Source organism: Cervus elaphus, chromosome 33 (genome assembly GCF_910594005.1).
Source record: "Cervus elaphus chromosome 33, mCerEla1.1, whole genome shotgun sequence".
NCBI lineage: Eukaryota > Metazoa > Chordata > Mammalia > Artiodactyla > Cervidae > Cervus > Cervus elaphus.
Window position 1 is genome coordinate 26,852,661 of NC_057847.1, and position 18,810 is coordinate 26,871,470.

The 18,810-nt window shown below is 39.2% G+C and overlaps 1 protein-coding gene across 3 annotated transcripts in view; it reads right to left on the reverse strand.

The window, feature by feature from the left end:
• Positions 1-18,810, reverse strand: part of MAP3K20 (mitogen-activated protein kinase kinase kinase 20) — a 163,029-nt gene that overhangs the window by 135,434 nt on the left and 8,785 nt on the right. For 2 of the 3 annotated variants that reach the window (XM_043894834.1, XM_043894836.1), the window contains exon 2: positions 14,073-14,265. In XM_043894834.1, coding sequence (XP_043750769.1) covers positions 14,073-14,231 — 159 coding nt within the window. In that variant the 5' untranslated portion in view covers positions 14,232-14,265. Of the gene's footprint in view, positions 1-14,072; positions 14,266-14,438; positions 14,800-18,810 lie in introns of those variants that run through there. The other variant, XM_043894835.1, reaches the window with a different exon arrangement.

An 18,810-nucleotide genomic window follows, 5' to 3' on the forward strand; every position in this document is an offset into this window, starting at 1 on the left:
TCACACTGTTGTGTAATCATCACCATTAATCAATCTCCAGAATTTATTATCGTCCTAAATAGAAACTCTGTATCAATTAAACAATTCCCCATTCTCCACAGCTGCTATTAACAGTAACCGCTATTCTACTTTCTGTATCTGAGTTTGCCTAGTTTAAGTATCTCATGTAAGTAAAAATCACACAATATCTGTCCTTTTGTGTTTGGCTTATTTCACTTAGCATACTGTTTTCACAGTTCATCCATGTTGTAGCATGTATCAGACTCACACTCCTCTTAAAGGAATGAGGAGTGTAATTTCAGTTAATTATACACCGTATTTTGTTTACCTAGTCACCTGTCAATGGACATTTGGGTTATTTCCAACTGTTTCATATTTTTGTTGCATTGTAAATGGTAGTTTTTAGATGGTTAATTCCTTCCCTAGTTCACTGCCTGTATCAAAAAGGTTCTCTTGATCTGCTCTCACAAACCTGCTCCACCCATGATCTTGCCCATCTCCCAAGATGGCAAATACATCTTTCCATCACCTCGGTGCAAAACCTGTGAGACTTCCTTGAGTCTGCTTTCACATAGCATGTCCAATGAGTGAGCAAATCTGGCTAGAACTACCTTTAAAATACCCCACAAATGCAACTTCTTTCTGCCTCCAATGCAACCTTCCTGGGCCCAGCCACAAACATCTCTTGTCTGTATTATAATCCCAACTGGTCCTTCTGTCCCTGCCTCTGCCCCCTGTAGTCTTATCTCAACAAAGTATCCAGAGTGGTCATATCAAAACATGAGTCATTTCACTTCTCTACTCCAAAGCACTGGTTGCTCACCAATTCCTCCTAATTGGATCAGAAGCTCTTACAGTTGCCTGCAGGCCCTATCTTGTTTGGCCTTTTTACCTCTCTGGCCCCATTTCCTGTTTCTTCCCTCTCACTCACTCCACTCCAGGCACCGTGGCCTCCCTGCTATCCCCCAACACACCAGGCACGCTCCCACCTGGCATCTGCGTGTTCCCTCTGCCCGGACTGTTTTACTTCCATGTAAGTATATGGCTCCCCTTCTTACTTCAAGCGTTTACTCAAAGACCACCTTCCCAAGTAGGCCTACCCAGATCAGCCCCTATAAACTGGCAACACTGGCCCCCTGCTGGCCCTCCTGAGTCCCCTTAGTCTGCTCTATGTTATTCTTTACTTTTTTGATATAAATTTTTTACTTTGGAACAATTTTAGATTTATAGGAAACTTAAGAAGATAATGCAGATCATTCTTCTCACCCTGTCTCCCCTAATTTCAACATGCTGGATTACCAGGGAACATTAATCAGAACTAAGAAACCATTACTGTATTAAGTTACTATTAACTAAACTCCAGACTTCATCTGGATTTCACCATTTTTTACACTGATGTCTTTTTTTCTTTCCTGTTCTAGAATCCATTTCAGGATATAACATCATGTTTGGTCATCATGCCTCAATCTCTTTTGGACTGTGACAGTTTCACGGTCTTTGTTTCTCAAGATCTTAGTAACGTTGAAGAGTAATGGCCAGGTATTTTATAGAATGTCCATCAATTTGGGTTTATCTGTTATTTCCCTCATGACTAGACTGGGGTTATGGGTTTGAAGGGACGAGGAGCAGAGAGATGAAGTGGTTTTCTCATCATATCTTTTTGGAGACAGGTTACCATGTGACTTAACACTAGTGCTATTAACCCTGATCACATGGTTAAGGTGATGTTTTCAAGATTTGTCCATTATAAAGTTACTGACTTTTCTTTTTCTATACTCTAGTCTTTGGAAGTGAGTCACCAAGTTCAGCCCATATTTAAGAAAGATAAAGATCTTTATAATGTTTTAATATACTCTTTAGTTGGGGCTTCCCAGGTGGTGCTAGTAAAGAACCTGCCTGCCAAGGCAGGAGACGAAATAGACACAGGTTCGATCCCTGGGTCAGGAAGATCCCCTGGAGGAGGGCAGGGCAACCCATTCCAGTATTCTTACCTGGAGAATCCGATGGACAGAAGAGACTGGTGGGCTACAGTCCACGGGGTCACAAACAGTCAGGCACAACTGAAGCGACTAACCATGCACATACATCCTAAGACAGACTCTACAGCTATAGTCAGAATAACAAAAGCAATTGTTTCCCCACTAAAGGAAGCACTGTTCTATACGTTTTTAAAATACAGCAAGTTAAACTGATTTTATTCATTAATTGCTTAATATAATCTGTCTTCCAAAGCAGACCGGCTGTGTAGTCCCCTTCTTGAGCAGAGCCTACAAAACACTCACCAGACATTTCCATCCTTATCAGTGTAACTGCTGTCATGTAGCTAATTTTACCAAGCGCTATTCTCCTGAAGAATAGTATCAGGGATAGGAGTCATACTGTCAAGTAACGCTTAAGATTCCGATGGCCTCATTTCATTTAGGACACCTTGATTTTTCTCAGGTCATGAATCATGAACATCTGATATTAACACAGCTAAGAAAAAGCATCTTGGATTCCTTTCTTGGAAAACATGTTAAAAACAACAAACCAGATAAGAACCATGGCCAGGAAAATCCTGCCTAACTGCCACAGAGCAGAACCTTTCATTCAAAGACAAACTAATTCATTAAGAACTCAAAAAATCAGCCAAACATGGAGAAGAAGAGGCAAGGGATGAAGTAGAGGAGGAATGCAGGCTGTTCTTTTCTGTAGATTCAGGAAGAGCAAAACTTTTCTGAAAATCTTGCACAAGAAGAGAAAGCTGAGATGTGATCACAAGGTTTATTTCTTTATTTATTCCCTAAGCATGTCTTAATTATTTATGGTGGGCTGGGTACAATGCAGAGTTTAAAAAAAAAAATCAATCAGATACAGATCCTGTGCTCAAGAATTAGACACATGAAAGGAAGAGGGTAAGATTTGTTCTGTATGGCCCCAGAGAAAGAGACCACTATCTATGGCTGGAAGTTACATTAGAAAGAATAAGAATTAAACTGCTCCAAAATTGAAAAGCCTGCATCGCACATGTCATCAGTGGCAGCAATCAGACAGAAACCAGTTGTCCTAACGAGGAGCAGGAATCAAGCATAAATGAAAAAAAGCTGATATGATGATCTCTGTCTTAGGGACTTTCCTGTGAGTGACTTCTCGCCTTCACTAGAAAGCAGAGAAGAAAATTCTAGGCATCTTTCTAACACCCAAGTGCTACAATTCTATTCTGAAGACTCAGATCCAATCATATTGGTTTAAAAACTATCTGAAATAGTCACAAGTATTTCAGATAGTTTTGTAAATATTTGTGAATATTCACTTGTGAATATTTCAGATAGTTTTAAAATCTCCAATTTTTCAGTTTTTAAATTGTTCTCTCTATATTAGGCTTTGTGTTTCTCAAAAATTAAATTTGTTCTTCATACTCTTTTTCTTCTAGCAGCAAGGGCCAAGGTTTGTATAGCACTAGTCAGTCAGGATCTAACAGCTTTACTGGAACACATTCACTGGTTTGATTTCAGCTCAATACTTAGAACATGGCTGGAGAAAAATTATTAACTGAAATGTTTATTGCCTAGTATGCTGAGATCAACAATAACTTTAAGGAAAAGCCGAAATAACTGTTATAACAATGATACATATGGCAAATCAAAAACAACCTCCACGTGCAAGTAAATATGTAATCTGACAAAATTCTGAAAGCATTTTTAAAAATTTAAATGACTCAGAAGCAAAAAGAAAAAGAATGGGGGCTTTTGATTGCAAAAAGACTTTTATAGTCAAATCAATGATCTGAAATATCATAGAGTGATGTTTGTCTTAATGTAACTGCATTTCACATAACACAGTAAGAAAGTCATTTGTAATTTCTAAAGTCCTCTTGGTCCCAGGAGAAGCCATTCTTGTAGCTTTTCCTCACTGTAAGTTTACCTCTCCAAAAGGTTTGTGTTAGGTTGTGACATATCAGTAGTGCCATGCTTACTCATTTAAGTTACATATTTGTTCAACATGTGTCCAATTTTCTGTATCTCTTCATAGTGAGAGTTGGACTGTGAAGAAAGCTGAGCGCCGAAAAATTGATGCTTTTGAACTATGGTGTTGGAGAAGACTCTCAAGAGTACCTTAGACTGCAAGGAGATCCAACCAGTCCATCCTAAAGGAGATCAGTCCTGGGTGTTCATTGGAAGGACTGATGCTGAAGCTGAAACTCCAATATTTTGGCCACCTCATGCGAAGAGTTGACTCGTTGGAAAAGACCCTGACACTGGGAGGGATTGGGGCCAGGAGGAGAAGGGGATGACAGAGGATGAGACGGCTAGATGGCGTCACAGCCTCAATGGGCATGAGTTTGAGTAAACTCCAGGAGTTTGTGATAGACAGGGAGGCCTGGCGTGCCGCGATTCATAGGGTCGCAAAGAGTCGGACATGACTGAGCGACTGAACTGAACTGAATAGCAGTTCACTTTGGGGTGTCTTATATTATAAGCTCCCACTAACAGAAACATCTCATAGAAAACAGCCGAGTGATGGATAGTTGTTTTATATATACCTCTGGAGTGGTGATTGCATAATGATCAAATACAGTAATTCATTATTCCATTATTTAAAATTGCTTATTCTTTAATTCAAAGTGATGACTTATGTATGTAGTACAAAGTCAAAGCATGGCACAGTGAAATGTTTAAAATTCCCTGAGCGAAAATGGCATGCATGCTAGTCTAAAAAAGGTACCAAAGCAAAGGCATTTATAAAAACAAGCTAATAGCTAAGAGTACTGTTACTATGTAGCTAAATGAGAGTGGTACAGTTGATACAGTGAAAACAGATGTGCTCTATCTTCTTCACAGCTCAAGGAATAAAGGAGGAAAATGTAGACATATCCATACAGGATGAATGAGAGGGATGTCTACAGTGATATGATTTGATCCCAATACAAAGGAACAGATGCTTGGCTCTGAGCAAGGCACAGTGCCAGGTGCTGTGAGACAGGCAAGGGTGCTGTCTATATTAGCCAGGTTACTCAACCTCTCTGAGTCTTGATTTCTGATCCATCAAATGGAGGTTATAATCTTGTAATGCAACTGTGCAGAGAAGAGGGAGTGATGGAAAGCCCCTAAGCAAGTCACCACTCGCAGTGGTAGCTGTACTTGGTACAGTGATGATGAGCAGGTTGGTGGCAGCATCAGTGACAAAGGCAATGGTTTTTCTCGCCCTCAGAGAGTTCCCAAAGGAGATGCTGAATACACAGCATATACACGCTGGCCGTTCTGCATCCACGCTAAACCTTGGCATGGCTCTTTCCTGCAGACTGTGAATGCGGCCTCTGACCCTTTCTCAACAGAAGTTCTAGGAACCAACAAAGTTGAAGTTTTTACAAAACAGGACACGTGTCTGCTATTCTGACTTCACAGCATGGTTGTAAAGCTACAACAGACAGTGAACAGTGACCCAAGTCTTCCTTGGTGTCAGGCACTCTTCTAGATATATTAAGTCAACTAATCCTCTCGACAACCCTGGGATGGACGTACGGTCTTGGTCCCACTTTTCAGATGAGAAGACATGTTCATGTGAAAAGTTAAGTGGCAGTCCCTTACAGTAATTCTAGAGTCACAAGGCAGTTTTATTTACATGTTGGATTAGCACATGAGCGTTAATTGGTATAAATTCAAAAGAAAAAGAGAAAAACTATGATTGTAGGACCTGAGAATGTTTCACAGAGAAGGAAGAAATGAAAGCTGAAGAATGAGTAGGACCTGCTCAGGCAGAGAAGACAAAGGCATTAGAGGTGAGGGAAAGAATGCAGATGAGGTTACAGAAGTGGAAAAGCAGGACAGAAGAACAGTTGGATGGTGGGGTAGAGGTGGTTTCAGGTCAGAAAATTAAAGACAAGGCTTGAAGGTCAGAGGAGGACCCAAGTGGAAAAGGTTTGGAATCTGAAGGTGTTTGCCTGAGGTTCACATCTGTTTGATGTTCCTAAGACTGCCTTGAGCTCATCATGTCCAATGACATTGCCGAGCAGGGCCTGTGCACAGGTGGTTCACCTGAGCATGGTGAATTAAGGGTCTCAAAAGCCTCCAACAACAATCTCTCCATCACGAGTTGCACAAGGTGCCTAAAATTCCAAACTGGAGTTAACATACTGATGGCCTGCACCTGACATGATTGGCCAGGTACAACCTAAAGTTCCAACAGCATCAGAAACATGTGGGAAGCCCGTTAGAGTACAGATTGCCAGGCCCCAGGCCCCCATGACTCAGTAGGGGCCTGACTTGCCTTTTCATGAAGATGGCGCTGAAGGCGAGGAAGGAAGCCCCTGCCCCTCCTAAAGCTGAAGCCAAGGCAAAGGCTTTGAAGGCCAAGAAAGCAGTGTTGAAAGGTGTCCACAGTCACAAGAAAAAGAAGATCCAGATGTCACCCACTTTCCGGCAGCCCAAAACATTGCGGCTCAGGAGGCAGCCCAAATATCCTCGGAAGAGCGCCCCTAGAAGAAACAAACTTGACCACTATGCCATCATCAAACTCCCCCTCACCACCGAGCCAGCCATAAAGAAAATAGAAGACAACAACACCCTGGTATTCATTGTGGATGTCAAGGCCAACAAGCACCAAATTAAACAGGCTGTGAAGAAGCTCTGTGACATTGATGTGGCTAAGGTCAATACTCTGATCAGGCCTGATGTTCGACTGGCTCCTGACTATGATGCTTTGGATGTTGCCAACAAAATTGGGATCATCTAAACTGAGTCCAGCTGGCTAATTCCAAATATAAAAGTTTTCACTATGTGAAGAAAAAAAAAAAAGTCCAAGAATTTGCATCTGTAACAAATATCCAAGTGATGCTTGATGTTACTGGTCCAGGGGCCACACTTGGAGAACCAATGACCTAAAAGAATAGACCGCAGAATGGGTAAATTCTGATTGGAGACAGAAAAATCCTGGGTGGGGTTATCTTAAATAATAACTCACAAAAGGACTTCTGAATGAAAAGGAAGAGACTAGTTATATGAAGATACTGTAACAGATAAGTAAGGCACCAAGAATTTGGGCATTTGAAAATAGCAACTTAAAATGGTAACTCTGGCATCTTTAAGTCCACCCTCTTGATGTTTAAAAATACCAAGTGGCACCATTCTTGAGCACCATTTTGGACAAATTATCACAGAAATGACACCATAACTCAAGGGCAGTTTATCAAGTATCCAAGATGTTTAATTTTTGTTTGTATTGGTCCCACCAATACACTGACATGCTGAGAGGATTTACGAAGAAAGTAAATAGTGTTATTCTTCTTTATTGTGCTCAGGGATGGGGGAAAATAGTAAAACAGCATTCCTACAATTAAGTAAATCCAAATAATTCTTTCACTAAAAAGTCAGCTGAAATGAATGAAATGAAATGAAAGTCACTCAGTTGTGTCTGACTCTTACAACTCCATGGACTGTAGTCCACCAGGCTCCTCTGTCCATCGGATTCTCCAGGCAAGAATACTGGAGTGGGTTGCCATTTCCTTCTCCAGGGGATCTTCTTGACCCAGGTATCTAACTTGAGTCTCCTGCATTGCAGGCAGATTCTTTACCGACTGAGCTATGAGAGAAGCCCAAAAAGTCAGCTACAGAGCTGCAAAGAAGAGGAAAAAGGGTCTCTCAAGAGTTAATAAGATGGCAACAACATTAGCTAGCCTTCTATGAATCACTAAATGCTTTCATGTTGATAAAAATCTATATAATCAAAGCTCTTATTTTTACTAAAGTTCCATCTGAGTTCTGTGTCAATTTCTACTGCATTTTCTATCTCACACCAGTATTTCCCCCTTTATATAAAAAGTTATTGAGAGTTCCTGTTCTTATGAGCAGTTTTGATATTTTGATCTTTTCTCTCTACCTATAAATACTTATACTGTGGGAAAGTTTTGAATCTTGAATTTATCTGGCTTTCAATATTTCTACAACAGTAAAGGGGCTTCCCAGGTGGTTGAGTGGTAAAGAATCTGCCTGCCAGTGCCGGAGAAGCAGATTCGATCTCTGAGTCGGGAAGATCCCCTGGAGGAGGAAAGAGCAAACTACTCCAGTATTCTTGTGGAGATAATCCCATGGCCAGAGAATACTGGCAGGCTACTGTCTATGAGTTTGCAAAGAGTTGGACACAACTCAAGTGACTGAGCATGCACGCACACAGAATAGTCAAGTAGGAAAAAAATTTTTTTAATAAAGGAAGTGGGGTTTTATAAAAGGCAAGGCAATTGAAGAAAGGGTCTCATATTTCAGCTTTTGAGGATTCTGCTTCCTTTTTATTCTTTTGGGGAAGAATGTTTCCTTCAAATCTTATACTTAAATCTGGTTCCCTACTTTGGTTAAATATCAATAGATTACAAATGCTTGCAGGCTTCATCTCTCAGACAGGAAAAAAGTGCCAGGTACAGACTTGTCTGGTTCACACTGTGAAGATGATGAACCGCTAATGTAGAGGCTGCTCTCCTCTGGGTCGGGGGTTGGAAAGAGGACACTGGGATCCATGGTGCCTTCCTCTGTCCTCTCCACTCCTTGCTTCAATTTCTGCCTAAGCAGTTTGGTTTGATCTCAGCTCATTGGGAATTTACCAAAAAGATACAGTAATGACTTCTTTTCTTACCTTTGGCATATGAGCTTAAGATCATACTATTTTTTCCTATTGAAAAGTTTTTTAACAAAAATAAACAGCACTCTATAAGTAAATCTGCAACTAATAAAAACAAACTAAATTACCACTGAAAATCCTATAGCACTGCTATGAGACAGCAAGGAGAAGTGAACATTAAACATTTAAAAAGCACATATGGAGACTGGAAAATTTGTGAGTCATGACGGACTAAAGTGGCTTATAAAAAACTTAATTCACTTGAACATCCTTAGAAAGTGACAAAGGTTGTCAGAACTATGACTTTTTTTGAGTTTTTTTTTCTGTAAAAATCGGGGTTACACTGTGTTTACATTTGTCAAGACATAGTGATATGTGTATTTCAGTGTATGCAAATTTTATCTCAAAAGAAAACAAGCCTGCAAACACATAATAACTCTGGTAATAATATACACACTAAAATATTTAAAGCAAACGATTGACACCTGCAACTCATCTTGAAATGCATCAAAATGGACTGATGGGTGGAAGAATACACAGACACACATATGATAAAGCAAGTTGTTTACGCTAATAACAGATCCTACAGGGTAGACATAGATGTTCAATTTCACCCTTTTAACTTTTCTTTATGTTTGAAAATTTTCATAATAAAATGTTGGGGGGAAAAAGAAATATGAAATCAGCATAGAAAAATATGAAAAACAAAGGAAAGTATAATAAAAATACCACAGAGACACCAAGAAGACACCTGGATGATAGTATATATGTTGTTACTTGTTTTTACCAGTTAGCAATATATTATGAGTGTTTTCCTGCCTTTTTAAGTAGTCTTCCAAATGCAATGGAATTTCACTATACAGATGTAGCATAATTTTCTTCATATTTATGTATAATTGACAAGTAGAACTATAATATCTTTAAAGTATACAACATGATGATTTCAATATACGTTATGTACTGTATAGTGTGATATGACTTCCATGATCATGTTAATTAACACAATCATCACCTTTCACATTTTGGGGGGAGGAAGGGTAAGAATGTAGGATAATTTAAAAGATAATTTGTTGGAAACACTTGAATTGTTTCCAATTCTTTATTATTTATTTGAGATAAGCAACTTATTAGATCCTTCTTCCTGCATATCTCAAATTATTTCCTCAGGATAAAGTCCTCAAAGTAAAATTTCTGGCTCAAAGGAAGGAAACATTTTAAGATTTTTTATTTGCTAAACTTTTCTCCAAAACATATATCAATTTACACTTCTAATAGGAGTGTATCACAGCTCATAACTATCCAGATGTATGATATTTAAATTGTAATTAAATGCTTCCATAAATAAAAGTTATCTATGACCATTTGTTCTCCTAAAAGGACAAAGGCTCCTTTTTAAACAGTCTACAATAAGCAAACCTGTTAGCCAAATCTAGGTTTTTGAATATCATACTCCCAAATCAGGTACCCTGAATCAGGGCTTCCTGAAGAAATGGCTGACTCCAGGAATGGAACTAACTGAGCCTGGAGCATCTTTTCATGCCAGGGAGTAAGGAAAGACTAAAAAAATGATGGAGACACATCAGAAGGACATAGGAGCCAAATTGAAGGGACTTTTACTTGCTAAATCGGGAACAGTTTAAGCATGAAAGTGAATAACAACAGTAGTTAACTGTAACATTCCGAATTCGAAAAAGAATCCTTAAGTCTATAATGAAACAATAAAAAAATGGATCAATAAACAATAAATAAATAAATGAATCAATAAACAAGTGAAGAAAGGCTCTCATTTATGCTAGAACTTTTGCTTTCTACACTGTAACTGTCATAATAATATTTGATTCAAACAAGAGTCACCAATGGATGCTAAAGACATTGGGTAATATTTGTTGAGGGAAGATATTTACATAACCTCAAAGTATCTACCAATATCTTAATTATTAATTATGAAGAGAAAACAGGTATTTTTACCGGGGAGAAATTGGGTGAGCCTCTCTTAATAAAGGATTCATAATTAATGTCACCAAAAATGGGACAAACTGACATAATAGGTCTTCCATTAAGATATGCCAAGGACACATGTCGTTATATAGCATTCCTACCAAAACTACATAACCTTAAACTAGGCGAGAGGGAAGGGAAATCAGATCAACCCCAAATGATGGATATTCTACAAAAACCTCCCAGTACTCTTCAAAAATGTCAAAGTTTAAAAAACAAAGAAAGGCAGAGAAACTGTTGCAGATTAAAGCAGACTAAATAGATATATCACTAAATGCAGTATGTGATTCTGGATTGGGAAAAAAAAAAATGCCATAAAAAGCCACTATTGGGACAATAGGAAAAATCTGAAAATAGACTTGTATAATAGGTACTATTGAATCAATGTTAAATTTCCAATAGTTGCATTATAGTTGTGTTCTTCAGAGAAGCTAAAGTATTTAGAGATAAAGGTACATAGCATCTGCAATTTACCCTTATGTTCACTAGAAACTATGTACGAACACACCTAAATCAATAATATGTAGAGAGAAAGGAAATGTTGCAAAATGTTACTTAGCTGTGATTCTAGGGGAAGGATATGCTACAGTTCATGGTACCTCCTTGGAGTTTTTCACTACCTGTAAAGGTTTTTCAAAAATGAAGTTTTACAAGATATGGAAGCAACCTAAGTGTCCATCAGTAGATGAATGGATAAAGAAGATGTGGTGTATATTATATATACAATGGAACACTACTTAGTCATAGAAAAGAATGAAATTTTTCCATTTGCAACAACATGGATGGGCCGAGAGGTACTATACTTAGTGAAATGGGTTATACAGACAGTCAAATACTACTGCTATCACTTATAGCTGGAATCTAAAAAATAAAACAAATGGATGAATATTTTAAAAAACTAAGTTGTAAAGAACTACCAAAATTTTAAGTAAATGCCATTTTTCTTTTTTTTCTAAATCAGAAAAGTAATATATACTCATTAAACTAGAGGTCTACAAATAAAAGTGAAAATAAACAGCATTCCTCTATATGCCCACATACGCAGAATTAAAGAGTTATATATAAACTTTTTCTACCTTTCACAAAACATATAGGTCATTCTTAAAGAGTTCCATGAGTGAGCTACAAATATATTATTAAATGTTCCATTGTTTCTAAAATTCATTCACAAAGATGACCAAGTGACACAGGACTGAATCTATAAATTGGAAAAAATCCAGAGCTTATAACCTTTATCTTATCACTGAGAAAACATCTAGCCACCAAGCCAACACATAGTTCATAAAGTATAACAAACATTTACATAAGAAATGCATATCTCCTTTCTAATAACTGCCAACCCCTAGTCAAAATTATTTACATCTTGAACACACATTAAGTCGGTAAGTGTGGAGACGCTTTGCAATAACTTAGTGTACCTCTGTATCACTCACAGTCACTGACTAAACCGAGCCCCAAAGCTGAAACTGAGTTTCTGTTTTTCCTACTTAGAAGTTTATGAGGCGTGCTCCTGTGGTTTACTGTAATCAGCTCCAATTCTGAATGATATGCACTCAAGTTAAATATCTACACAAGAGCAGGATCTGGCGGTTTCCAGGTCCTGCTTTTACTCCTGTGCATCCCTGTGTCATTTTCCTGGTTCTCTCTCAGACAGTAAAAAATGGTCCTGGGTATGGATGGGGGTGGAGTGAACGGGCTGCAATTACTGTCTTCCTATCAAAATTTGTTTCCCGTCTCAAAGTCTTTCTCATATCCAACAATCACGTAAGACCATGTTCACTGTATTGAAGTTATATGATGCTTAAAAATATTAGCATACTTATATACTTCTTTGAATATAAATATGATGGAACCGGTTTATTATCTGTTCTTACCTGGTCAAACTAGAGGTTTCAGAATTAAAAACTAGAGAATAGGGGGTCCAATCTGGATTTCATCCACCCCTATTGGGGCAACTGTACATATTTCGCAAAGCTCTATTTCCCAACCTACAGAATGGGTACAACAATGCCTGCCTATAAAGGGCTCAAGAGTTCACCAGATTTAAAAAAAAAAAGGTAGGTTCAACTCCAGAGTAAGAAATAATTTTATTATTTGGCTACTATTTAAAAATTTGTTAAAAAAAAAAAAAAATTTGTTGATCAACACATGACTGGGGGAAAACTTTTTCTGCATAGTGCCTTTTGGTTTGGAGCACACAATAGCTTCAAAAGCAATCACTTCTTAATGCTTTCTACAACCTACAGATACCCCAAGGCAGAGGTATCTCAGTCCTTCTGGCTTGGGTTCACAAATCAGAAACACGACTGCTGGTCACACAGTGACAAAGCAGTGCTGGGAGGAAACGACACAAACTGCTTTCTGTTTGGGCCATTTCGGTTTCCTTTCTGAATCAACTGCTGTGGTTCACTGGCAGCAGTTAATGAAAAAAATGAAATCATTCAGGGAGATTAAAGGATATTTATGGAAAAGTTCACTTTGAGGGAGGTGGGAGGGGGGATCGGGACGGGGAATACATGTAAATCCATGGCTGATTCATGTCAATGTATGACAAAAACCACTACAATATTGTAAGGTAATTAGCCTCCAACTAATAAAAATAAATGGGGAAAAAAAATGAAAAAAAAAAGTTCACTTTAAAAACGTACTGAAAAGAACAATAATTAGCCAAAACATGACATAAATAGAACTGACCAAAGCAAACTCCTGAGGGTAGCTATTTAAAGTTACTGACACCCTGAGCTCCTCCAAGTCATCTCTGCAGCCAGCTTTACTGTGGGGTTTGGGTACCAAACTGAATGTGGGGACGATGCTGTGTCACTTTCCTAAGATGAAGGGCCTGTGTACGAGTTTTGAGCTTGACTAGGACCAGCACCAATTCCAGACTCTCAAAGTCAAAATGTTTTTTTCCAATTTTACAAGTAGGGCAGCTCTCTGTGTAGCACTTTTATTAAACAAAGTCCATCACTCTGCACTTCAAGTAGAGGTGAAATCCAAGAAGCTGGTACTGCTTCTATTTCAGTAGAGAAATAATGCTTTTTGTTTTTCAAAAAGACAAGTCCTGGGGACCACAAATTCACCAGAAAGTTGAAAGGGGATGAAAACTTTACACACTACTCTTTACTGACCCCTCTTGGCTGACCCAGGGCAAAGCCTAAAGTCTGGGAAGACCTGAGCGCTCACCTCCCCAGGACAAGAGCTCAGAGAACATTCGGTCTTGCACGCCATGGAAAGAAATCCTCTCAGTTCAGATGACCCCTAGTAGAAATCCTCTCAGTTCAGATGACCCCTAGTAAAACTCAGCCCTACAGCACACGCGGCACCGACTGCTATTTATGGGGCTCCCAGAATGGAAATTTGGGAAACAGCCTCATGGATCAGCCCTGAAGGCTCTGCTAGGGCCCTGGCAGCCTGTGACCTCTGACTTAGGTTGAAAAGCTTACATAAGTGCTATCATGACCACTTCTGATAGCAGGAAAAGACCTTACCTCTTTCTCTATCTTGAGTAGCTTCTTTACAGCCACCTCCTTGTCCTGTGATATCCATTTGGCTCGATAGACACTCCCAAAACTCCCTCCACCGCAGTTTTCAAAAAACTGCAAGTCATCAAATTTAATTTGCACAAAGGAGGTACCGAGAGACGACATCTCATAATGACAAAGTATTATACTTCCACAAAATCTGCAGAGGGAAAGAAAAAAAAAAAAAGCTGGATTAGAAACATATTAGAATGAAACCTCTGAATTCCACTTTAGCTAATGTATACCAAGTCCTGTGGCGCTTCCACAAAGAGCCTTGATGACTTAGGAGGAAGAAAAGCAGAAGTATAAACAAATCAACATGAAAATACTTACCCTGGTAGCCCGAGCAAAATTCAACAGCAACCTGTCCAGACTCTGAAACACAGCTGTCCCCAGAGAAATGGCTCAGATTTCCCCCCCGGACAAAGCCTGCAACAGCACTTTCTGCACATCCCCAGCAGCTCTGCCTAAAGGCTACCGGGTAACCAGGTCTCTCCCCCAAGACAAGCGGGAAGCGTGCTCGCAGCAGGAGGCTTGCACAGCTCTCCTGGCATCTGAGGCATGCCATCACTCTGCGTTGTACTCACTTAACATAAAATATACATAACCTAAGCATCTGAGCATGCTGGCACAGGATGGCCCAAACACTGCAAACAGAACGCACACTTGGGGCTGGGATTCCAAAAGCAAGTGGTCAGCTTTGGGATGAGAGAACTGGCCAAGTGTTTTCCAGAAGTGGCTCCCTGGACTGTGTCCTGTAGCAGAACTTAATTAAAGAGCAGAAAATTTGCCCTTGATTACAATATATTAAGTCATCCAGTGATCTCTGCCAAGAATGTTTAAAAAAAAATATTATGCTTGTTTCCAGAGGAACAGATTACCTCTCACAGAGATTACAGTGATATTTTCTGCAGTCTAAGGAGTTTCACTATTCTCCAGGTAAGGGGTAATTCTTCACACCCTATGCCTAACCACAGATTAGCAGGAAAAACAAAACAAAAACCTACAACCAAGAACACGAAGGTCTAAAATTTTGAACCCGCAAAAAAAGCAGATGGATAAAGAAGTTTTTAGACATGTTCTTCCCAAACTGTAAATCAGAATCTTAAACTGAGGGAGCAAAAAGATGAACCCATAGGTACAGGACATTCTACAAAACAACTCCCCTGGTCTCTTCATAACAGTAAAGTCATGAAAGATTTTTTTAAAAGGCAGAGAAACTTCTAGTACATGGAGGACTTCAAGAAATATGACTAAATGCAATGCATGATCACTGACTAGATTTTGGATCCCCCCCAAAGTGCAGAAGTTATTATGTGGATTTTAGGGAAATTTGAATATTAATTATATATTTGATAATACTATTTTCTGCATGGCAAATAATGGTATTTTGGTTTTGTAGAAGGATGTCCTTGTTCTTGGAAGATATACTGGGTGATGTATCAAAGTATGATATTTCCAATTTAATTTAAAATAGTTGAACTCCCCTTCACCCTCCAAAAAAAAAGTGAATGGGTATAGAAAGGAAGGAGGCAAATGCAGCACAATGTTAAGAACAGGTGACTCTAGGTGACAAGTATGTGGGCGTTTTACTACTTTTCTGTGGAATCTGATTATTTTCAGAAGAAACGGGAGGAGGGGCAATTTATATCTATTACACATGATAGTACAAATTCGTATCTATTATAGATCTTAATGTGCTGCTGATCAGCCAGTCCATTTTAGGAGCATCAGGTCACTGAAGAATGCTGATTTCTTAAGTGAAGTCAAACTTGACTCTACTTTGGGATGAAGGCAAGAGAGAAGACTGTTTATCCTCTGAAGTTTAAAAGATAGCTTTAGAATCTACATAAATAAACATAGTATCAAAATACAGTCATTACATATTTGAGTCAAAAATTTTACCTTACTAACTTTTGCTTCGATTCAGATTTTATTAATTAGAGAAAAAAAAAGCCCCCCCCAAAACACAAAATTTAAGACCATGCCCAAAGGTAGGTACATAGAACATGCAAGTTTGTTCTTATCTGCAAAATGTTTGTTCAACAAAATGCAAAACACTGCTTGTAAGAGTCCCTCGGTGTTATAAATACTGTATCTATATTTTTATTATTTTTACTTTTATCAAAAAAATGAAAAATAGAACTCCCCTGTCCTACCCCTCCTCACACCCAATTCTCTCTTCAGGGGGAACTAATTTCAACTCACTTAGGATTTTATTCTGATATTTATATTTCATATGATATTTTTATATCTATTAGAATATTTCTAAAAGTGTGTTTATATAGCTAGTTCCTGGTTATTCCATTTTAGTTATTACCTATTCACTTCTCCCTGTGGAAGAAAAAGATTTAGTTCTCATCCCCCATCCTTTATCTCCTTACATCAAACATGTCACACATGCCCTATCTTCCCAGCACCCAGCTCTACAGTAACATTCGGTTAAGTCAATATTCACTGTTTACAGCAGTCTGGCAAGGTAAACATTATTCCCGAGAGTGCTGAGCAGGACTCAATGACTTTTCCTTTCTTGGATAATTTTTCTTTTCTCCCCGAGTTATTAGTTGTTCGATTTGGTTTTTGCTGTTTGTTTAGTCACTGGTAAAGAATCCACCTGCAGGTGGGATGCATGAGACAAGTGCTCGGGCCTGGTGCACTGGGAAGACCCAGAGGAATCGGGTGGAGAGGGAGGTGGGAGGGGGGATCGGGATGGGGAATACGTGTAACTCTATGGCTGATTCATATCAATGTATGACAAAACCCACTGAAATGTTGTGAAGTAATTAGCCTCCAACTAATAAAAAAAAAAAAAAAAAAAGAATCCACCTGCAGTGCGGGAGACCTGGGTTCAATCCCTGGGTTGGGAAGATGCCCTGGAGAAGAGAAAGGCCACCCACTCCAGTATTCTGGCCTGGAGAATTCCATGGACTGTATAGTACATGGGGTCACAAAGAGTCAGACACGACTGAGCGACTTTCACTTCACTTAGCTTTGTATACATCTAAAACGTATTCACCTCATCAAACTCTCTGAACTGCAAAACTCCTCTCAGTAAAGTAAAAACATCAGGTAACGGGGGAGGAGGGTCTCTTTTTCTCTAGGAGACACCTCTCCTATACCCTTCACCCTGAGCAGTCTGGCTGACGCGGTGGCTTTCCAGGCCTGACTGCACTGGCTTGTCCATCGTCCTCAGCATCCTTCACCTTTTCCTCTGTGTGAACTCCTGGTTTCCCTTTCTTGGTTTAGTCTCTTACTTTAACAGAGCACATCTCCCACTAGCTACCTGAGCAGAGTGCCCAGAACGCAATTTTGAGGGGAGAATCTGTATGTCTTCAAATGTCTTGATTGGTAGTATGCAATTTCAGGTAGGAAATTATTTCCTAATAATTTCAAAAGTATTACCTCATACTCATCTAGTTTCTAATGTGTCTGTAGAGCAAGTCTGAAGTTACTCTGGTTCCCAATTCTGCTTGCATTATTCTTTCCTTTCTGAAATCACTTAGGACCTGGCATTTGTCCCCAGAATCCTGAAATTTATAGGATATGCTTAGAAGCGAGTCTTTTTCATTCATTGGTGGCATATTCAGTATACTCTCCATCTGTGACTCATGTCTTTTAATTCTGGAAAATTTCCTTGTGATCTTCCTTCACCACTTATAGCCATTCTTATTTCTTATTTCCTCCTCCAGGCCCCTAGACACACAGGAGGACAGATTTGCAGTTCCCAGAGCATGCTTTCCCATCTTCACACCTCTGCCCAGGCTAGGGTCTTTGTTTTGAATGCCTTTCCCTGCCCAGTGATGTCTCTGACCATCTCCTCTGAGCCTCATAAGCACAGTTAATTCTCCTTTTTCTGTGCCACAGCCCCTTTCTTTATCCTTTTATCTTTCCCACTTACTTCCCACCAGACTATCAATTCTTTAAAAGCGAAACACATTTCTATTTTCATATGAATCTTCAGTAGCCACTAGGCAGCCAGCACATCACACCTATTCCATTCAAAAATATGTGCTGAATGAATGAATCAAAAACCAAACAAATAATTTCTGGTTATTCCTGTTATACCATTTGCAGCTGGAAAGATAACAATCAGATTAAGTAAAATCTGAGAACTGTAGTTTTTATAAGTGCCCTCCAAAGGATTCTGAAGCAAATCCTGATCTGGAAACAGCTGCCTAGGTTTTTTGGTAGACTAAGAAGACTATATTTGGGATCTCTAGGGTTAGGTGTCTCTGAGACTGGAGGAAGAGAAGGGTGGGGAGAGGAAGAGGAAGGTGGAGGAGGAGGGAGGAAATCCTTCCAGAACAAATAAAGAGATCTGAACCAGGATGAGACAAATATAAATAAATCCAAACCCTCTGGTACAGAGCAAGTCCAGGGTAAACTGAGGCAGGATCAGTCCCATTTGAAACAGACCCAGAGGTACCAGAGAGAGGCAGACCTCTGAGAAGCATAGTTCTCAGGATCTTCACTCGGAGATGAGGCAACCAGTCAGCTCTTCCCAGAATCACTGTTACTCACTTTGTGATACATCCTGCCTTTTGGAAACTGACTGTGTATGAATGGAACTATATAATTACTTGAGTGTTTTATTGAGACCATAAAAAATTAAGTACCATCTGATTACCGAAGAGACTAACAATTCTGGGGTGTATGAATACAGGTTTTCACTCCAGTAAGCTTGACAAAGCGTCATGGACTTAGC